The 17,578-nt window shown below is 35.8% G+C and overlaps 2 protein-coding genes across 3 annotated transcripts in view; one reads left to right on the forward strand and one right to left on the reverse strand.

The window, feature by feature from the left end:
- The window catches only part of FAM133A (family with sequence similarity 133 member A), a 55,258-nt gene extending 39,979 nt beyond the window's left edge, over nt 1-15,279 (reverse strand). For both annotated transcript variants that reach the window (XM_019932227.3, XM_073799612.1), the window contains exons 1-2: nt 15,175-15,279; nt 13,530-13,599 (exon numbers count right to left, since the gene is read on the reverse strand). The gene's annotated coding sequence lies outside the window, so the exon portion shown is untranslated. The remainder of the gene's footprint in view (nt 1-13,529; nt 13,600-15,174) is intronic.
- Nucleotides 14,619-17,265, forward strand: NAP1L3 (nucleosome assembly protein 1 like 3). The gene has a single exon (XM_004331413.3). The coding sequence runs from the start codon at nt 14,967-14,969 to the stop codon at nt 16,407-16,409; it is 1,443 nt and encodes a 480-aa protein (XP_004331461.1). The 5' UTR covers nt 14,619-14,966; the 3' UTR covers nt 16,410-17,265.
- The last annotated feature ends 313 nt before the right edge of the window (nt 17,266-17,578 follow it).

Consider the following 17,578-nt stretch of genomic DNA (forward strand, 5'->3'; position numbering starts at 1 on the left):
TGTAAAACACTGGATTCAGTGCCATCAAGGAAGCAAAGAAATATATGATACATGATCTCTCTTCTGAAGGAGTTTATAATCAAGCTGGGCAAATAAAGAGTTAGCAAATACAAGACTACCATTCAAAAAGGATGTCAAGAAGCAATCCATGATTAAGAAAAAATGAGGAAACAAAACCAGTGATTCCAGGATCAGAAAAAGAGCTAAACTGAGCCTTAGAAGAGATAAGTTGGATATTAAAAAGTGAGAGAGGTTGAGAAGATTTCAGGCAGGGAAAATGGACTGAGAAGGGCAGAGATGAGAATTCAGGGTTTATGTAGAGGATTTGGGAGAAAATTAAGTTAGAAAAGTGGATTGAGGTCAGAAATTGAATGGCCATGAAGGCCTGATTAAGTTGTCCAGACTTTATTCTGTTAAAATAGTCATTTACTGAGCATTTACTATGTGATTTGTGGTTTATATGCATAGTGGGCATTTGTTGTATGTTGGATATTGGGTATCCATTCCCTCAGTCTCACAGCACTGATTTTCTTTTGAGAAGAATCCAGTGGGACTGTAACTAGAGGCCTTACCCTATTGTAGTTAAGGGGCAAGCAATTAAATTGAAAGTGACTGAAGTTTCAGTTTATCTCATCCTCAACATAATGTTTAGACTATTCTGGTTATGAGGCCCTTGTGTTTTCTGCTTCCTAGGTATTCAGAGCTACTTCAGTTCCTGCCTGTTTCCAGACCTGACTCACCAGCTTTCCATGGATTCTGTGATACCTTGTTATTTTCCAATGAATTAAACTTTGAATAAAATAGCCAGAGTTGATTTATGGTGCTTGCAACTGAAAAGTCCTAATTGATATAGTTATATATTATTTCCCACATTCCACTGATAAAGAGACTGTGGGTTAGTGAGTAACTTCCCAATGCCAGACAGCTAGCAAGTGACAAATGTGGGTATGTTTGATTCTGGAATCTAATTTCTATAAAATTACTTACCAGAGGCTGCATGGCATGACCAAGACTCAAACTCTAGTTTGTCTGACTTCGAAACTGGTATTTTTTTCCCTACACCACTCTGCCTTTCAATGAGAATTCACTGTAGATCTTCAAGAAGGGTATGATATGATGAAAATGGCATTTTAGAAAGGTTAATTTCACAATAGAATATAGGCTGGAAGGGAAGCAAGAGAGCTTGATGTAGGGAGATAGATGACAAGGATGAGGTAAATAATCCAGGTGGAAAATGACAGTGGTCTGAAATAGTGAAATGACAGTTAGAATGCAAGAGAGTATAGACGGGAACAGTAACTAGAATATCAGTTGTCATAGCTATCTCTCTGAAATGTCCATCCCATTAATTTTTACTATTTTATAATAACTTCGGTTCAGTGATTTCAAATTTCAGTCCAGTAAGCCTATGTCTTTTACTGAGTTAATCAGAAACTCTTAGTAAGCGTATTATAAATGTACATCATTTACAGCTAAATTATATGTACACCATTTGCAGAAAAATGCAATTTGCCTAGTGATTTCATGATCAAGCAATATTTTATGGCTTTAAATTTCTTCAAACCATCACAAAACCACAGGAAAGAAAGGATATCACAAAATCCAAATAGTTATTTATAAGAATTGGCCTAAGTTTTCCCCACAAAGATAAAAATAAACTTCTCAGAAGAATGGTTATTCTACTAATGACCTTCATTTTCCAGGCAACCTGAGCCTCTAGAAGCAAGAGTCATTTTCTCCATTAAAAATGGCTGTACAAGTCAATAGGAAAAATAATATGAGTTTTGAAATAAGAGGAAAGGAAACAATTTGAATGAAAGAAATGTATACAGATCAGGCTATATAAGTGCTGCTCAAGCAAAAGATACTTCATACTTTGCAAAAGCAATAATTGGGACAGTACTCAAGCTCTCCATATAAACCTTGCATGACTAAACAACAACCCAAACTTTGCGCAAACAACGTTATTCATTGTTGCCTTAACTTTTTCCTTTTTAGTTACAAAAATAATATATGCTCATTATTTTAAAATTCAAAAAGTACTTCAGAATAGAAAATAAAAGTTTAAAGCTTTTTCTTCTACCTAATTACATCAGTTTGGTGTGTATATTTTCAGACATTTTTCTATGAGTATGAAAACATACACACACGCACACTCCATATATGTACCTTTTTATATGTATTTTTTATATAGATGAGATCATACTGCAGATATTGCTTTGCAACTTGGTTTTTTCATTTGACACTCTACTGTGGGCATCTTTTGCACATATTGAGAACCAGCTCTTTTGTTCTGTTACCAAGGCAGATGTGTTCTCAAGCCCTAGTTTCTGGCATTTTCCCAATCATTTAAATGCTTCAATAACTGCTTTTTGTGTTAAAAAAAAAACTTGACTTCCCAAGGAAAAGTACCTTTTAAATAATAAAGAAATTGGGGAATTTGTTTCTTAATATGCTACAAGAAAGGAAAATTCAATGTGACATGTAGATGCTTAATTCAAACAGCAAGGCTCTGGTAACAAACAATATCTGGTTCTCAGAGTAGCCTTTTCAAAAAATTATTTTATTGTGATAAGGACTCTTAACATGAGATCTATCCTCTTAACAAATTTTAAGTGTACAATACATTATTGTTGACTATATGTACGATATTATACAACAGATCTCTAGAGCTTATTCATCTTACTTAGCTGAAACTTAATTTGTGGCTATTTTTATGATATCCAGAGTACAATTTATTAAAAGGAGATGCCCTGATATTTTGATATATATTTTCCTTTAAATGCCGATTATTTGTAAAGAAACTTTCAGATAATTATTTTCTATAAATCTTGTCTTATGAAAGAAAATACTAATGAAACAGAGGGTTAAGAGGCATTTTAATTTAATATTATAGATCCTCATTAAATTCCAGAATTTTTCTTCTAAACACTCTGCATAGTCTCCTAGCTATTAATAAAGTATGTGAGGTGCTCTTATTTAGAAGTTGGTTGCTAAAAACTAATTTTTTAAATACTGAAAATGTACTAATGTAATTTCCTGCATGGCAGGTATGCACCAGTAAATCTGGCATATTTAGGAGATGGGACAATTGTTAAATAAAAGTAGGATGTAATTAAAGGTTAAAAATGTTTTTTACTTCAGCAGCAAGTAAAAACACTCCTGCTCTCAGGAATCCAGTTCATTAGTTTAAGAAGTTGGTTTTTTTTTTATTTTTATTTATTTTTTATTATTTTTTTTTTGCAGTACACGGGCCTCTCACTGTTGTGGCCTCTCCCATTGCGGAGCACAGGCTCCGGATGCGCAGGCTCAGCGGCCATGGCTCACGGGCCCAGCCGCTCCGCGGCATGTGGGATCTTCCCGGACCGGGGCACGAACCCGTGTCCCCTGCATCGGCAGGTGGACTCCCAGCCACTGCGCCACCAGGGAAGCCCAAGAAGTTGGTTTTTTAGTACTAAGTTTGTTCTTGTGCAGAGCAATACTCTGTGTGAGGATGGAGAGTTACATACAAGAAAATATCTCAGTCCCCGTCCTAGGGAAGTTTAAAATATACTTGGGGAAAGAACGCGTGTTTGTAAAAGAAATGTGGCTATGTGGTTCTGTTATAATGTTTATCAAGAAGTATACAAAACTTTAATGTAGCTTCAGTAAATAAGCCCTGAAATAAATGAAGAGTTGAAGAACTACATCCCACTGGGCAAGCATTCCTAGAAAACATAAGTTTAGTAAGGAAGTTAGAATTCACTGATAGAGCACTAACCGTGTTCAAAGTATTTTTACATGTATTATGTTATTTAAAGCTCACCATGGTTCTATGAGGAAGGTACCCTCGTTTCACAGATGAGGATACTGGGGCAAAGGGAGTTGAAAAATTTGCCCAAGGTCACCAGATACAGCTTATGCTTATATGCACAGATCTGATTCCAGACAGTGGAGTATCACCAAAACTTTGGGATTAGAACAGGGATAGGATAAGTATTTTCAGGAAGACTTTTCAAAACACTATGTATAGCATATATTAGAAGCTAAGGAGCAGCATGGAGAGCACTGTAAGCAAATTGGTCATGTAGTCTAATAATTCATGTAATTCTGTCTCTGCCATTTTTAACCTTTCTTCCAAAGAAGGCTAGACACATTCTCACAATGACAGATAATGAAATTGTGTTAATTAGAGCATTTGGTTACTTCTAAACAAACAACGCTTAATTAGTCTTTTAGACAGAAAGACATTGGTTATAAAACAAGACAGACAAAACTGGTCAATATCATAATTTTGAAATTTTGGTTACAACTGTTTTAAAAGAGTCACTAAAACACAGTTATGAATCTGGAGAGTTTATGGTTGCATTTTTTGTTTCTTTCTCTGTATTAAATAGATTTTTTGATAACTAAAACAATGAGTTCATTAGCCATCCTGTTCATTTACTCGACTGTAGTTAGTCATGATGTCATTTCCTCGCCTCTTCTCTTTCATTGATGAGTTACAGAAGAGTGAAGTTAGCTATCTTCACCTGGAAAGTATTAATACTAACTAGATTTGCTGAAGCATTAGTCTTTACTACATGATAAGCATGTAATTTAACTGAAAAGCCTGCCACAGTGGACAATAAACCAAGGATATTAGTTCTCACTTTAACAACAAAACGTGACTTTGGGTCACAAGGCAAATTTAACTTATCTTCTAAGTTGAAAGGTATGGTTCGCATATAAAACACAGCAACTCAAGCTGATTAAACTTATTAGCCTTGGCCCTGGATCATACTTACTTAACTGGGATAGGAATCCCTATGCAGCCTTGTGAATGGTATAATAACAGACAGCACTTATAGAACCTTTATGCATATGAATAAAAAATTTACACAGATTAGCCCCTTAATGCTTATGTAACAACCCAATAGGGCTATTCCCATCATCATCCTCTTTTTAAAAGAAAACTGAGAGTTGGAGATGTGTGACTTGTCTAGGGTTATACAGACAGTAAGTGGAAGGATTTAAATCCAGGCAGTCTGACCCCAGAGCCTGTGCTGTTGCCTGAAACACAGGAAAATGGAGCGGATCATCATAGTGCATCATCCTGGGTGTCAGTTTTACTCAGGGACCAGGAATCTTATATAAAAACTATGTCAATAAATTATGGAACACAAGTCAAATATTGAAAGGAAACGTACAGATAAAATGTATGGATTTCAAGGGAGTTTCCTGCTTTCAATGGGTAGCTTCAGATCATATCTTCAGGCTCCTCGAAGTACAGGTTCCTTTGCTGCTGGGGATACTAAATGGAAAAATTCCTAGGATATTTTTCATTTAACTGTGGATTGAATACATTGGCATTTACTTTAAGCTCTGACCTCCCAGTATTTGGCTGTTAACCAAATAAAGTCATTAGGCATGTTAAATTTAATGAAAACCATCTTTTTCATTAAACTAGCTTGTTCTAGTATACCTTGCCAGTTCAAGCTAAGTCTCTTGTAAGTCAGAGGAACTTGAGTACTGATGCCCCTATAGGTGCTAATACCATGAGGAATGGAAAAGTGGCCAGGGCTGTCATTTAACTCCAGTTCTAGTACCTCTGTCCAAGAGTTCATTCACTTCTGTTCATTAAAGATGGTATAGTAGAGTGGTTAAGAACTCAACTTCTGGAATCAAACCATCTGGTTTCACATCTGGGCTTTTTTGATTATAAATTGTGTGACCTTGGACAAGTTATTCACTTAGTCTCGGTATCCTCATTGAGGATATAATACTAAGGATGAGATGAAGTTGTCATACAAGGATAGTATAAGGATGATAATGAACCCCTCAATGGGTTCATTAAAATACTAAAAATAAAGCACTTAGTCCAGTGTCTGATACACGAAAGTGATAAATAAAGTTATTATTATTCAGTGACAACTATGTATACTTACTACACAATGCTTATGCTTAGGGTAATCATCCATTATTAGAGGACCTGAACAATCTTTATTTACTCCTTAATTTGCCCCTAAACCAAAAACATTAACATTTGTGAAAACGACTTTTTGCATACATAATAATATATGTAAAAGTGTGTTAACTGCAGAATTGTTTGTAGTGACGAATACATGGAAAGTCCTAGAATGTCCATCTAATAAGGAAGGCCTCAGTTTTCCCAGTCTGTATAAGGAGATTGGACTAGATCATTTCTAAAATCCCTTCCACCTCCAACAAGGACAATATTTTCACCAGTTGTTAGTTAGGCTTGACACCAATACGCTAAGCAATAGAACTGAGACAGGAAAATCTAAGGTATTAGGTGGGTATTTAAAATTAAGTCACAGTGCACAGTACTCTACAATTAACCAACACATAAAAAGTTAAAAAAATATGTTATTAATATCAAGGACAGAAATCATTATTTAACACATTGGGAGTTATTATATTTTAAGATGTATGTAATTAATTGTATGCAAATTTTATACTCTTAACCTTTATAATGGAATAAAAAATAAAAGGTATCAAAAATAAACATGAGATATGAGTTTGAGGTTTAGATAATGAAGATGTATAATTTAGGACTATCAGGAAGTTTGAAAGTTCTCAAGAAAGAAAGGGGGCTGTGTGTGCTGTAAAACACTAAAACAATACTTGGTTTGAATTTTATTTAAAATTGTGTTGATTTTTTTTCTTTGAAATAACAGGAGACATTCTGTAGGCAGACAATGCCAAGCAGGATGAGTGGTTATTTGACTTTAGAACTATCAGGACCTAATATTATTATTAATATCAAGGAGTTGCCAACATCCATGAAATTTCCACCCTCATGCATATCTGAGTTGGAAAATCTCTATTTGTAGAGTCCCATGCTGCTTCCAAAATAGAATTCACATTATAGTCACAAAGAAATGCTATGAGTGGCTTGAGACTATATAATAAGAAAGGTTCCTTTACACATAATCTTGATCAATAATATTACGAAAAATAGTAAACAATGTTGAATTTGAGGTCTATGTGCCATTTTAGCCCCATTTAATTTAATTTATTTATTTAAAATTAATTTTTAATTAATTTATTTTTAATTTTTATTTTTGGCTGCATTAGGTCTTCACTGCTGTATGCGGGCTACCCCTAGTTGTGGCGAGCAGGGCCTACTTTTCGTTGTGGTGCATAGGCTCTTCATTGCAGTGGCTTCTCCTTGTAGAGCACGGGCTGTAGGTGTTTGGGCTTCAGCAGTTGCTCAGTAGTTGCAGCACGCGGGCCATAGAGCGCATGGCTTCAGTAGTTGCAGCCCATGGATTCAGTTGCTGCAGGGCTCTAGGGCATGCGGGCCTCAGTAGTTGTGGTGCACAGGCTCAGTAGTTATGGCTCACGGGCTCTAGAGCACAGGCTCAGTAGTTGTGGCACACGGGCTTAGATGCTCCACAGCATGTGGGATCTCCTCGGACCAGGGATCAAACCCGTGTCCCCTGAATTGGCAGGCGGATTCTTAACCACTATGCTACCAGGAAAGTCCATAGCCCCAATTTAGAGAGGAAGAATAGAGGTAATAAAAGTGAGTTAGCTTGCCCAATATCTAATACAACCAGTAAGAGGAAAAATCAGGATTCAAGCCCAGCAATTCTGACTCCAGAACCTGTAATAAAATCACTTAGGTCATAAAGTCTCACTAAGGAAATCAAATGCTGAAACTTGATTATTATTGAGATTCTACTCTTTTAAACTCTAAGAAAGGGTTTTTAAAATTATGTGTATGTTGTTTGATACAAAAATGACCATCACCTCTGAAGAGCTGTGGAATAGGTATTTGTTCCCACCAGCAGGAATATTTGCAATTCCATAAGACTTACTTTTTCTCAGTGGACGCACTTAATCAAATTAATTAAATATATTTGGGTATTCTGGATGAAAAATGGCAGAAAATATCATTTGGGCTTGTTCTACATTGTCCAAATATAATACAAAATTTAGAAATAGTTATGGTAGTTATACATACATGCATGGACATTGCTCACCATTCAAATCCTTTGAATTTTTCCTCCCTTTTTAGTCAAATGAAATAAAATGCTTCCAAACTTGCAATTAAAAAGGTTTGCTTTATTTAAGTTTTTATGTGAGAATTCTTCAAATGAGTACTGTGGGCAAAAGATTCTTGAGTGTCCTTATAAAAGTGTTTCTCTGTGATGTGGATTTACATTTTTGAACAATGTATGCTATTTTTAAGTTGAAAACTAGCATTAGAATAAATATCCAAATTAGTAACTAATTTTCTTTTTCTGCTATTGCATATTAATTGTAACTGTTCTCTTAAATTCCATGCAGTTAAGGTTATAATGCCAGAAATGTAATTCACAAATATTTCCTTTTAAAAATCAAATGTTATGGGGGAATATTCCATTTGTGTCAAAAAAGGTTATGCATGTTCATTGGTACAAAGTTTGATATGTTTATTAAATCAAGTTTCTTAAAAATAAAAAAAATAAAATGTTATAGCTACATACCATATTCTATTCATTTGTGTGTACCCTTATTTTAGGAATGAGTATGGAATGATATAATTTTGATTTGAAAAACAGTAGTGTGAAATACTAACCAATTTTTATTACTATTCCTTTTTAAACCACAATTTATTAACAGCTTGAAAAAGCTGTCTATTTAATTTTACCAAAGAGGTCTCTCCTAACCAAGGCGAGAAAAACAGAGGCATTATTTGTACTCCTGAATAATGCTATCTACCATTCCTGTGGCTGGATTATAGACAGCTACACACTGGCAACTCCAGAAACTAGAAGAGCATTTGATGTTTCTTGTGTTGATTGGTTTTCTAGGTTATTACTGTTGTTATTTGCCTCTTTCTCTCTCTTCTGAGAGCAGAAATGAAAGGCCAAGGATGAAGATCCACCTTCTATAACTGTCTCCACTGCAATGAAATTCTGTTATCCTACAATTTGGTTCTATTTTCCTCTCAAATAGACCTAACAAATATTTACCAAATAGGTGATTAAAATCAGTACACAAGTGAACAGAACAGAGAGTACAACACACACCCACACATATATGGACAACAAATTTTTGATAAAGGTGCAAAAGTAGTTCAGTAGAGAAAGGAGCTTTTGTAATAAATGATGCTGGAACAATTGGTTACACATTTGCAAAAAAGAAAAAAAAAATAAATCCACATCTTCTACCACATACAAAAATAGATCAGATTGAAATATAAAACCTAAAAGTATAAAACTTTAAAAAAAGATAGAAGAATATCCTTGTGACCTTGGGCCAGGCAAAGGTGATACCAAAAGCATGGGAACCTAGGGGCAGGACAGGAATGCAGACGCAGACATAGAGAATGGACTTGAGGACACGGGGAGGGGGAAGGGCAAGCTGGGATGAAGTGAGAGAGTAGCAATGACATATATACACTACCAAATGTAAAATAGATAGTGGGAAGCAGCCGTGTCACACAGGGAGATCAGCTCAGTGCTTTGTGACCACCTAGAGGGGTCGGTTAGGGAGGGTGGGAGGGAGATGCAAGAGGGAGGGGATATGGGGATACATAAATACATATAGCTGATTCACTTTGTTATACAGCAGAAAGTAACACAACATTATAAAGCAATTATACTCCGATAAAGATGTTCAAAAAAAAAGCTTGGCTCATAAAATAAAAAAAGATGATATACTGGACTCTATCAAAATTACAAATTTTTGCTCTTTGAAAAACTGTGAAAGGCACTTTTGCAGTTTTTCCTGTTTTTTTAAGAGGATGAAAAAAAATCATGGATTGGGAGAAAATATTTGCAGAGCTTATACTTGATAAAGGACTTGTATCCAGAGTAGAAAATGAATTCTCAAAACTCAATAGTAAGACAACAACCTAATAGAAAAATGGGTAAAATATGAATAGATACTTCTACAAAGAAGATAAGTAGATGGTAAATCAGTACACAAAAAGATGTTCAACATCATTAGTCATTAGGGAAATGCAAAGTAAAACCACAATAAGATACTCTTACATACCTATTAGAATGGTTAAATTTTAAAAGACTGACCATACCAAGTGTTGGCACTCCTAGTGGGAATGCAAAATTGTACAATCACTTTGGAAAATAGCTAATTTCTTAAAAGCTAAACATACACATACCATGTGATCCAGTCATTCCACATCTAAGTATTTTTCTAAAGGAAATGAAACTATATGTCCATACAAAGACATACACAAATGAACATAGCAGCTTTATACATAATAGCCCAAAACTCAAATGTCCATCAACAAATTGTGATATATCCAAGCAATGTGTAACTACTCAGTAACACAATAGGAAAATGACTCGTTATGCACATAACGATACGGAAAAATATAAAAATAATTATGCTAAGTGAAAGAAGATAAGCAAAAAGAGGGATATATTGCATGACTCCATTTATATAACATTCTAGAAATGCAAGCCAATCTATAGAAACAGAGAGATGATCAGTGGTTGCCTAGGGACGGAGTAGGGCATGATGAAACATTTGGGGGTGATGAAAATGTTCATTATATTGACTGTGGTGATGACTTCACAGGTGTATAGATTTATAAAAACTTAGCAAATTGTACACTTTATGTACGATTATATCTATTGCACAGTTGACCCTTGAACAACTCGGGGGTTAGGGGCACCCATCCTCTGCACAGTCGAAAATCTTGTGTATAACTTTATAGCCTGCCACAGTATCCACGGTTTTGCATTCAGGGATTCAAGTAACTGCAGCTTGTGTGGTACTGTAGTATTTACTGAAAAAAAATTGTGTATAAGTGGGTCCACGCAGTTCAAACCTGTGTTGTTCAAGGGTCAACTGTACTTCAATAAAATTGTTTTAAAAAAGAATTAACTTGTTTATTTAGATAAAATCTATCTAGATGAACCAAAAAAAAAAAAGAACAACAAACAATAAGTCCAAAAATAAATGAATTTGCAATGCTTGGCTTCTTAAACATCTACAACAAAAGATAATGCTACAGCAGTTTTCATTGTGTATTATGTATGTGTGTTTGTGTGGCAGGGGTGGTGGGTGGGATTGTGTACATGTTCATAACAGGTAAGGTGTAAACAGATGTCCAAGAGCCATGTTCAGCTTGGAATATACCAATAGATTCTGTGTTAAGCATCATCTCATGTAGAACTATGAACATTTAACCCTCCAAAAAGAATATTATAAAATAATGGAACAGAGATCATATTACTATGCAAGTAATTTATAGATAGCCTTATTAAGAAAAATAGCATATTATATGCTTGCACACTTATAAAAATAGAAAAAATATGGCATTATACATAAATTATATTCATTATATGAACATAAAATTTATTTTCTTTTAGGGACCTGCCATTATAAAATTAAGTTAACTAACAGACCAAAAAAGCTACAAAAATAAAAGTGTGTTATGAGATACCTAAAGTATTGTATACACATCAAAAGTAGACTGTTGTTAGAAAAAGGTACCTAAAATCTATGGCTTGGGACAACAGACTTCCAATCAAAAATCAGGATAGCTCATTAATATATTATCTTTGTATGAGGTTTTTTTACAAGCTTTTTTTCTCTTTTTATTCTCCCTGTTCCATTCCAAACTTTTCTGTATCGGTGTGAATGATTAAGTATTAATTCTTGAAAAGCATCTAAACAAGCCTCCACGTAGATAATTTTAGAATGAAAGTTGTAGTTGAGTCACATTTGTCCAATATCATAAATCAGAAGAGAGCTATTTTCTAAAGGAGTCACAGTTGTCTTAAATCAAGGTCAAAATTATTTTACCCTTAGGATTTCACCACTGATTAGTTCCTTTTTCAATTCAGTAGAAAAACAAGCAAAGGATATGAATAAGCAATTCCCAAGTGGACAATAAACATATGAAAAGACATTCAATCTTACCACTAATCTAAGAAATAGAAATGCATAATAATAAGAAATTAATTTGGAGATGTTTATTAAAATGTGAATAGTGATTATCTCAGTGTATTTTGAGTTATTTTAAATTTCTTATTTGGATTTCAATGTACTGACTTTTTTCAACCTATATTATTTTCAGAAAAGATAAAGTTATTAAAAAACTGCCTCAGTTATTTGCAGATAAATTATGGACAATGCATCAGAAATCAGAACTCAGAAACAGAATCAAACAATTTAGTTAATACAGTAAAGGTGGTATTTCAAATAAGTGTGAGACAGAAAGATTATCAAATAAGTGGTACTAAGAAAATTAACTAGCTAATAAAAATACATTAAAAAAGTCTCAATCCCTAACTCATTGCTAACTCCAAAATACTAATTATTGTTGGTACAAAGTTTAACATGTATATGAAACCATTAAGGTACTATAAAATATAAGTGCATTCATTACCAAAATACATCCATCATTTTAAAGGAAAATAATAATCTGTAGAACAATATTTACAGCATAACTTCATTGATTTAAATCATTGTTTCCATAGTATATGTTTTAATTAAAATTATAAAATGAAAGGATATGCACCCAGTAAGTTATATTCAGCATTATATCATCATCCTCTACCACATGTGCCTGGCACATGGCAGGCACAAAAATATATTAGTTGAATGACTAAATAAATGAACTCATGCATTGTTGGTGGGACTGTAAATTGTGATAATTTTTTTCTGGAGAGAAGTTTGGCAATATGTATCAAAGAGTAAAATAAGCATGCAACTTATTCCAGCACTCCCATTTCTAGAATTCATCATATGACTAATTTTTACAAGTGCATATAGTAGGTATACAGGGGTAACTTTTTTATAACAGGAGAAAATATGAATGTTAGTGGAGAGATGGTTTGGGAAGTAGCTGCCCTACAATAGGAATCTGGTTAAATAAATTAAGGCAAATATTTCCATGGAATATGCATCTATTTAAAAATAAGATGTTGATCATTTACTGTGAAAGTATAGTCACAATTAATTGATAAATGAGCAGATTACAAGAGAATACGATGTCACATAGATAAAACAGCATATATAAACAGGCAGGTGTGAATATGTACAAAGAAAATTCTGGAAGGAAATGCATCAAAATGCTAACAATGGTTAACAAATGATTAAGATTGTGTTTTTATTATCATTGGAATTTTCTATATTGTATTTTTCCTTACAATGCTTACATACTTTGACAACCAGGAATAAACAATAAAAGTAAATTCATTTACAGAATAGAAAATAAAAGTGTTTCCTAACTTTTAAAAAATATGACTAAATGACTAAGCACAAATCCTATAATAAAAAGGTAACATAAGGGTTAATCTAACTTTAATATTTTCCTCACTTGAAATGAATAATTCATCATATTTTATATTTTAATTTGCTACTTGTATTCTATGAGCAGGTTTAGAAAGTGAATGTGATTAATTAGGTTATTTTCTACATTAGCATTCCAAATCACCTCTGTGGAGTTTTCCGCTTCCATAGAACTACTAAGATATCTTCCAATTAAGTCTTTAAAAGACTATATCTTGTGAATTTTTATTCAAACACAGATAGGTAATTCTTGTCATTCATAAAAATGGGCTAAATATGTTCCTTACCTTTTAATGAAAAGTAAACACTGGTCTTTTTGGTTGTACCAAGGGAGTTGTTCTGTTGCAGAAAAGAATCCTGTAAATAAAAATAACAGATACCTGTTTTTAAACTTCATTTTGCAAAAGTTTATTCATATATTACTGGACTTGTAAATCATACTTTAGTATGGCTAGAATTTTACAGTGTTAGAAGGAAACTGGTGGAAGATGACAATGTAAAGAACACCCTGACAGAGGATGCAGTTTCATCAGCACAGATTCCCCCTCCCGTCCTGCTATTCGTGGAATTGAAAACTGCTGCACGAAAGTATAGAACAAATCGTCTGCTTTTAAATAATACTACTTAACATTTGAATGCCCTTTTATTTTATCTATAAGGTTGTTAACAATCATTGAGAAGGACTACGTGGCAAATCAGCAGCAAGGATGGGGTCTCTTATATGCCAGCTTAAAAAGAGAAATATAGTAAAAATGGTGTAACTGACTCACGGCAACATGGGTTCGCAAACCTTGTAGATGGATATAAACCAGGCTTGCCAAACATCACAGACAGCACTTATTAAAACTGCTACGTGGAATGCAATATGCCTGCTTTCCAGCCCCTCCCCCCTCACCAATAAACGACTCCCCCTTTTTCCCCCAGTGTAAAAATACATGCTCATAGAACAATTAGATAAAAGAAAAAGAATTTTAAAAATCATCAATAATCACACTACCCAATGATGCCACTTGGAGCATTTTCACCCAATTTTTTAAAAAACAGATTTTTGTTACGAGGCCCCTGACAAACCAAGCGGGAATTAAGGATGAGCGGATGGGAGAAGAATATTCCTCTTCCCTTGTTAGGAATCATGACTAGTATTTTTACCTCATATCTAAGCTTTTTTTTTTTTGTAATTATAAAACTATAAAGATAGAATTTTGAGGGGGGAAAAAACGTCTTCCAGGGGTGTCTGCCTCAGCAACCAAGGAGCGTCTGGGAAGGAGGGCGGAGCCTGGAGGGGGAGGTGCGTTTGGTCACTCATTGGGCTGAGAGGTTGTCAATCAAGCTTGCCCAGCAAATGAGGTGCGAGCTGAGGGCACACTGGGAACTAAATGAACTGGAGGTCTGACTGCGAGGGGAGGGGGCTCGAGATGTAAGCAGTGAAGAGATCTCGGGGTCTTGCACTGCGCCGTTCGGCTGCGGCACGCCTCAGTCCGCTGCAGCTGTAGCTGAGAGAGGCCTTGCCTTCGCCGCTCTCGTCCAGGTCTCCGCTGCTGCTGCCACCTCCGTTGCGATCTCCTCGGCCCAGCCGCGCCCCGCCCCGCGCTCCTGCTGCCTTCACCGCTGCCAACACCTCAGCCAGAGCCTCCGCCGCCGCCACCCAAGCATCCGTGAGTCATTTTCTGCCCATCTGTGGGCGCGCGGTAGTCACCACCCTAAGAGGTGTGCAGGCTTGCAAAATGGCAGAAGCGGATCCTAACAGGGTCTTGGAACCTGCCGCCCAGGGGGTGGATGAAGAGATGGTGGCTAGCTCGTCTAGCGATTCTGGGGAAGAATCTGACAGCAGCAGCTCTAGCAGCAGCACTAGTTGCAGCAGCAGCAGCAGTAGTAGTGGCAGCAGCAGCAGCAGCAGTAGCTGCAGCCGCTTCTATAGAAAGAAGAGGGTACCTGGGCCTTCCAGAAGTGCGCGGCGTGCTCCGTCGGGTAGAAGTTTCGTGGATCAGCTGCCTCGGGCAGTTAGAAATCGTGTGCAGGCGCTCAGAAATATTCAAGATGAATGTGACAAGGTAGACGCCCTGTTCTTAAAGGCAATTCACGATCTCGAACGAAAATATGCCGAACTCAATAGGCCTCTGTATGATCGGCGATTTCGAATCATCAATGCAGAATATGAGCCTACGGAAGAAGAATGTGAATGGAATTCGGAGGATGAGGTGTTCAGCAGTGATGAGGAGGTGCAGGAAGAAGGCCCTAGTGAGATGCCTGCCTTAGAGGGTGAGGAAGAAGAGGATGACCCGAAAACAAAACCTGAGGTCAAGGCTGAAGAAAATGCAGCTCCGAAAGAAAATCCCGAGGCAAAGGCTGAAGAAGAAGAAGAGTCTAAAGATGCTCTGGAGGCCAAGACTGAAGTAAAAGAAGATCCGAAAGAATCCCCCCAGGCAAAGGCAGAAGATAAAGAGCAGCCTAAAGTAACAGAGGCTAAGGCAAGGGCTCCAGGAAAAGAGGCTCCTAAAAGAGTTCCTGAGGTCAGGCCTAAGGAAAGAGCTCTTAAAAGAGCTCGCAAGGGAAAGCCTAAAAGAGAAGATCCTAAAGGCATTCCCGACTATTGGCTGACTGTCTTAAAGAATGTTGACAAGCTGGGGCCCATGATTCAGAAGTATGATGAGCCCATTCTGAAGTTCCTGTCCGATGTTAGCCTGAAGTTCTCAAAACCTGGCCGGCCTATAAGTTACACATTTGAATTTTGCTTTCTACCCAATCCATACTTCAAAAATGAGGTGCTGACCAAGACATATATAATAAAGTCAAAGCCAGATCACAACGATCCCTTCTTCTCTTGGGGCTGGGAAATCCAAGATTGCAAAGGCTGTAAGATAGATTGGAGAAGAGCAAAGGATGTTACAGTGACAACCACCCGGAGTCGCACAACTGCTACTGGAGAAGTTGAAACCCAGCCAAGAGTGGTTCCTAATGCATCATTCTTCAATTTCTTTAGCCCTCCTGAGATTCCTACAATTGGAAAGCTTGAACCACGAGAAGATGCTATCCTTGATGAGGACTTTGAAATTGGTCAAATTTTACATGATAATGTCATCCTGAAATCAATCTATTACTATACAGGAGAAGTCAATGGTACCTATGATGTTGGTAAAGATTGTAGAAACAGGAAATATCGAAAATAAAAAAAAGGCTGCATGAAAGAATTTTCAAGAATCTCAAATTTCAAGCAGAAGTGAAGTAGGTTTATATAGTCTTGGGGAAAAAAAAAAAACAAAACCTGCCCTGTAACCTCAGCACTAGTATTCCTAACAGTCTTGAGTTTTCGTACTTTCCTGGTAGCCTAAAATATTGTCTTAAAGTGTCTAAGTATCAGTTTATTCTATCTAGCCTGTTGTAGTGTAATATTCTTCAAAATATGTAAACTGTTGTCAATTATCTAAAGCATGTTAGTTTGGTGCTACAAAGTTTTGATTTTTGTGAAGTCCTTTTGTCATATTCCTATTAGAATGTAGCTGTGAAAACTGTCAGAATTGTTTAACTGAGACAAATATTTGCTTGAAAAAAAAAGTTCCTGAAGCATCAATGCAAATATTTTTTTTTTCTTTTTCCAGCCCAGAAGACTAAGGGTTTAAATCTGCTTGTACTAGCTGTGCCTTCATTACTTTGCTATAGAAATACAGTATTATACTAACTAAAACAGTGCATTGTGAAATTTGACCCCTTGAAAAAAATTAGCATACATTTAATAATGTCCATCAAGACCATATATGATATGACTGTGAGCTTGTTAATGTGCCATAGTGGTTTATAAATTTAAGCATAATGAAGTTATTGTTTACCACTGAGGTGTTAATATAACATAGCATTTTTAAAAAGTTTGCTCATCTTATCCTGTGTAACTGTAAACTAAAGGTACTAACCACATTTTCTTTGTAATATGTTCTACTTTGCCTTTCACTGGAAATGATCACTTTACATCATTGGTATTTTTTTCATGTTCTTCTATTACAATCTAAAATAAATAAATGTCAAAATGTATCGTGCTATAAAAATCTACCATTTTTGCCTCATTATAAAAAATATGGTGCTTATTATAGAAAAAGTAGAGAATCCTTAGGAAAAGGAACATTTAAAAATATATAATTATCAATATAATTAACATTCTGATACATTTCACAGATCTTAGCTCTTTTTGGTGGGTACACATCCCAGTGATTGGAGAGAAATGGGACAGGGGAGAAGGACTAAGATAGGGGAGAGAGGAAGAGAAGAGGAGGAAGGAATGGGGAGGAGTGTTGAAGTAGAGAAAGTGGGGAGGGAGAAGGGAGAGGGAGGGTACCAGAGTGAGGAG

This window comes from Tursiops truncatus, chromosome X, assembly GCF_011762595.2.
Source record: "Tursiops truncatus isolate mTurTru1 chromosome X, mTurTru1.mat.Y, whole genome shotgun sequence".
Taxonomy (NCBI): domain Eukaryota; kingdom Metazoa; phylum Chordata; class Mammalia; order Artiodactyla; family Delphinidae; genus Tursiops; species Tursiops truncatus.

Bases quoted from the DNA above. Each gene is read 5' to 3' on its own strand.
- NAP1L3 (XM_004331413.3), top strand. From the start codon at position 14,967: ATGGCAGAAGCGGATCCTAACAGGGTCTTGGAACCTGCCGCCCAGGGG.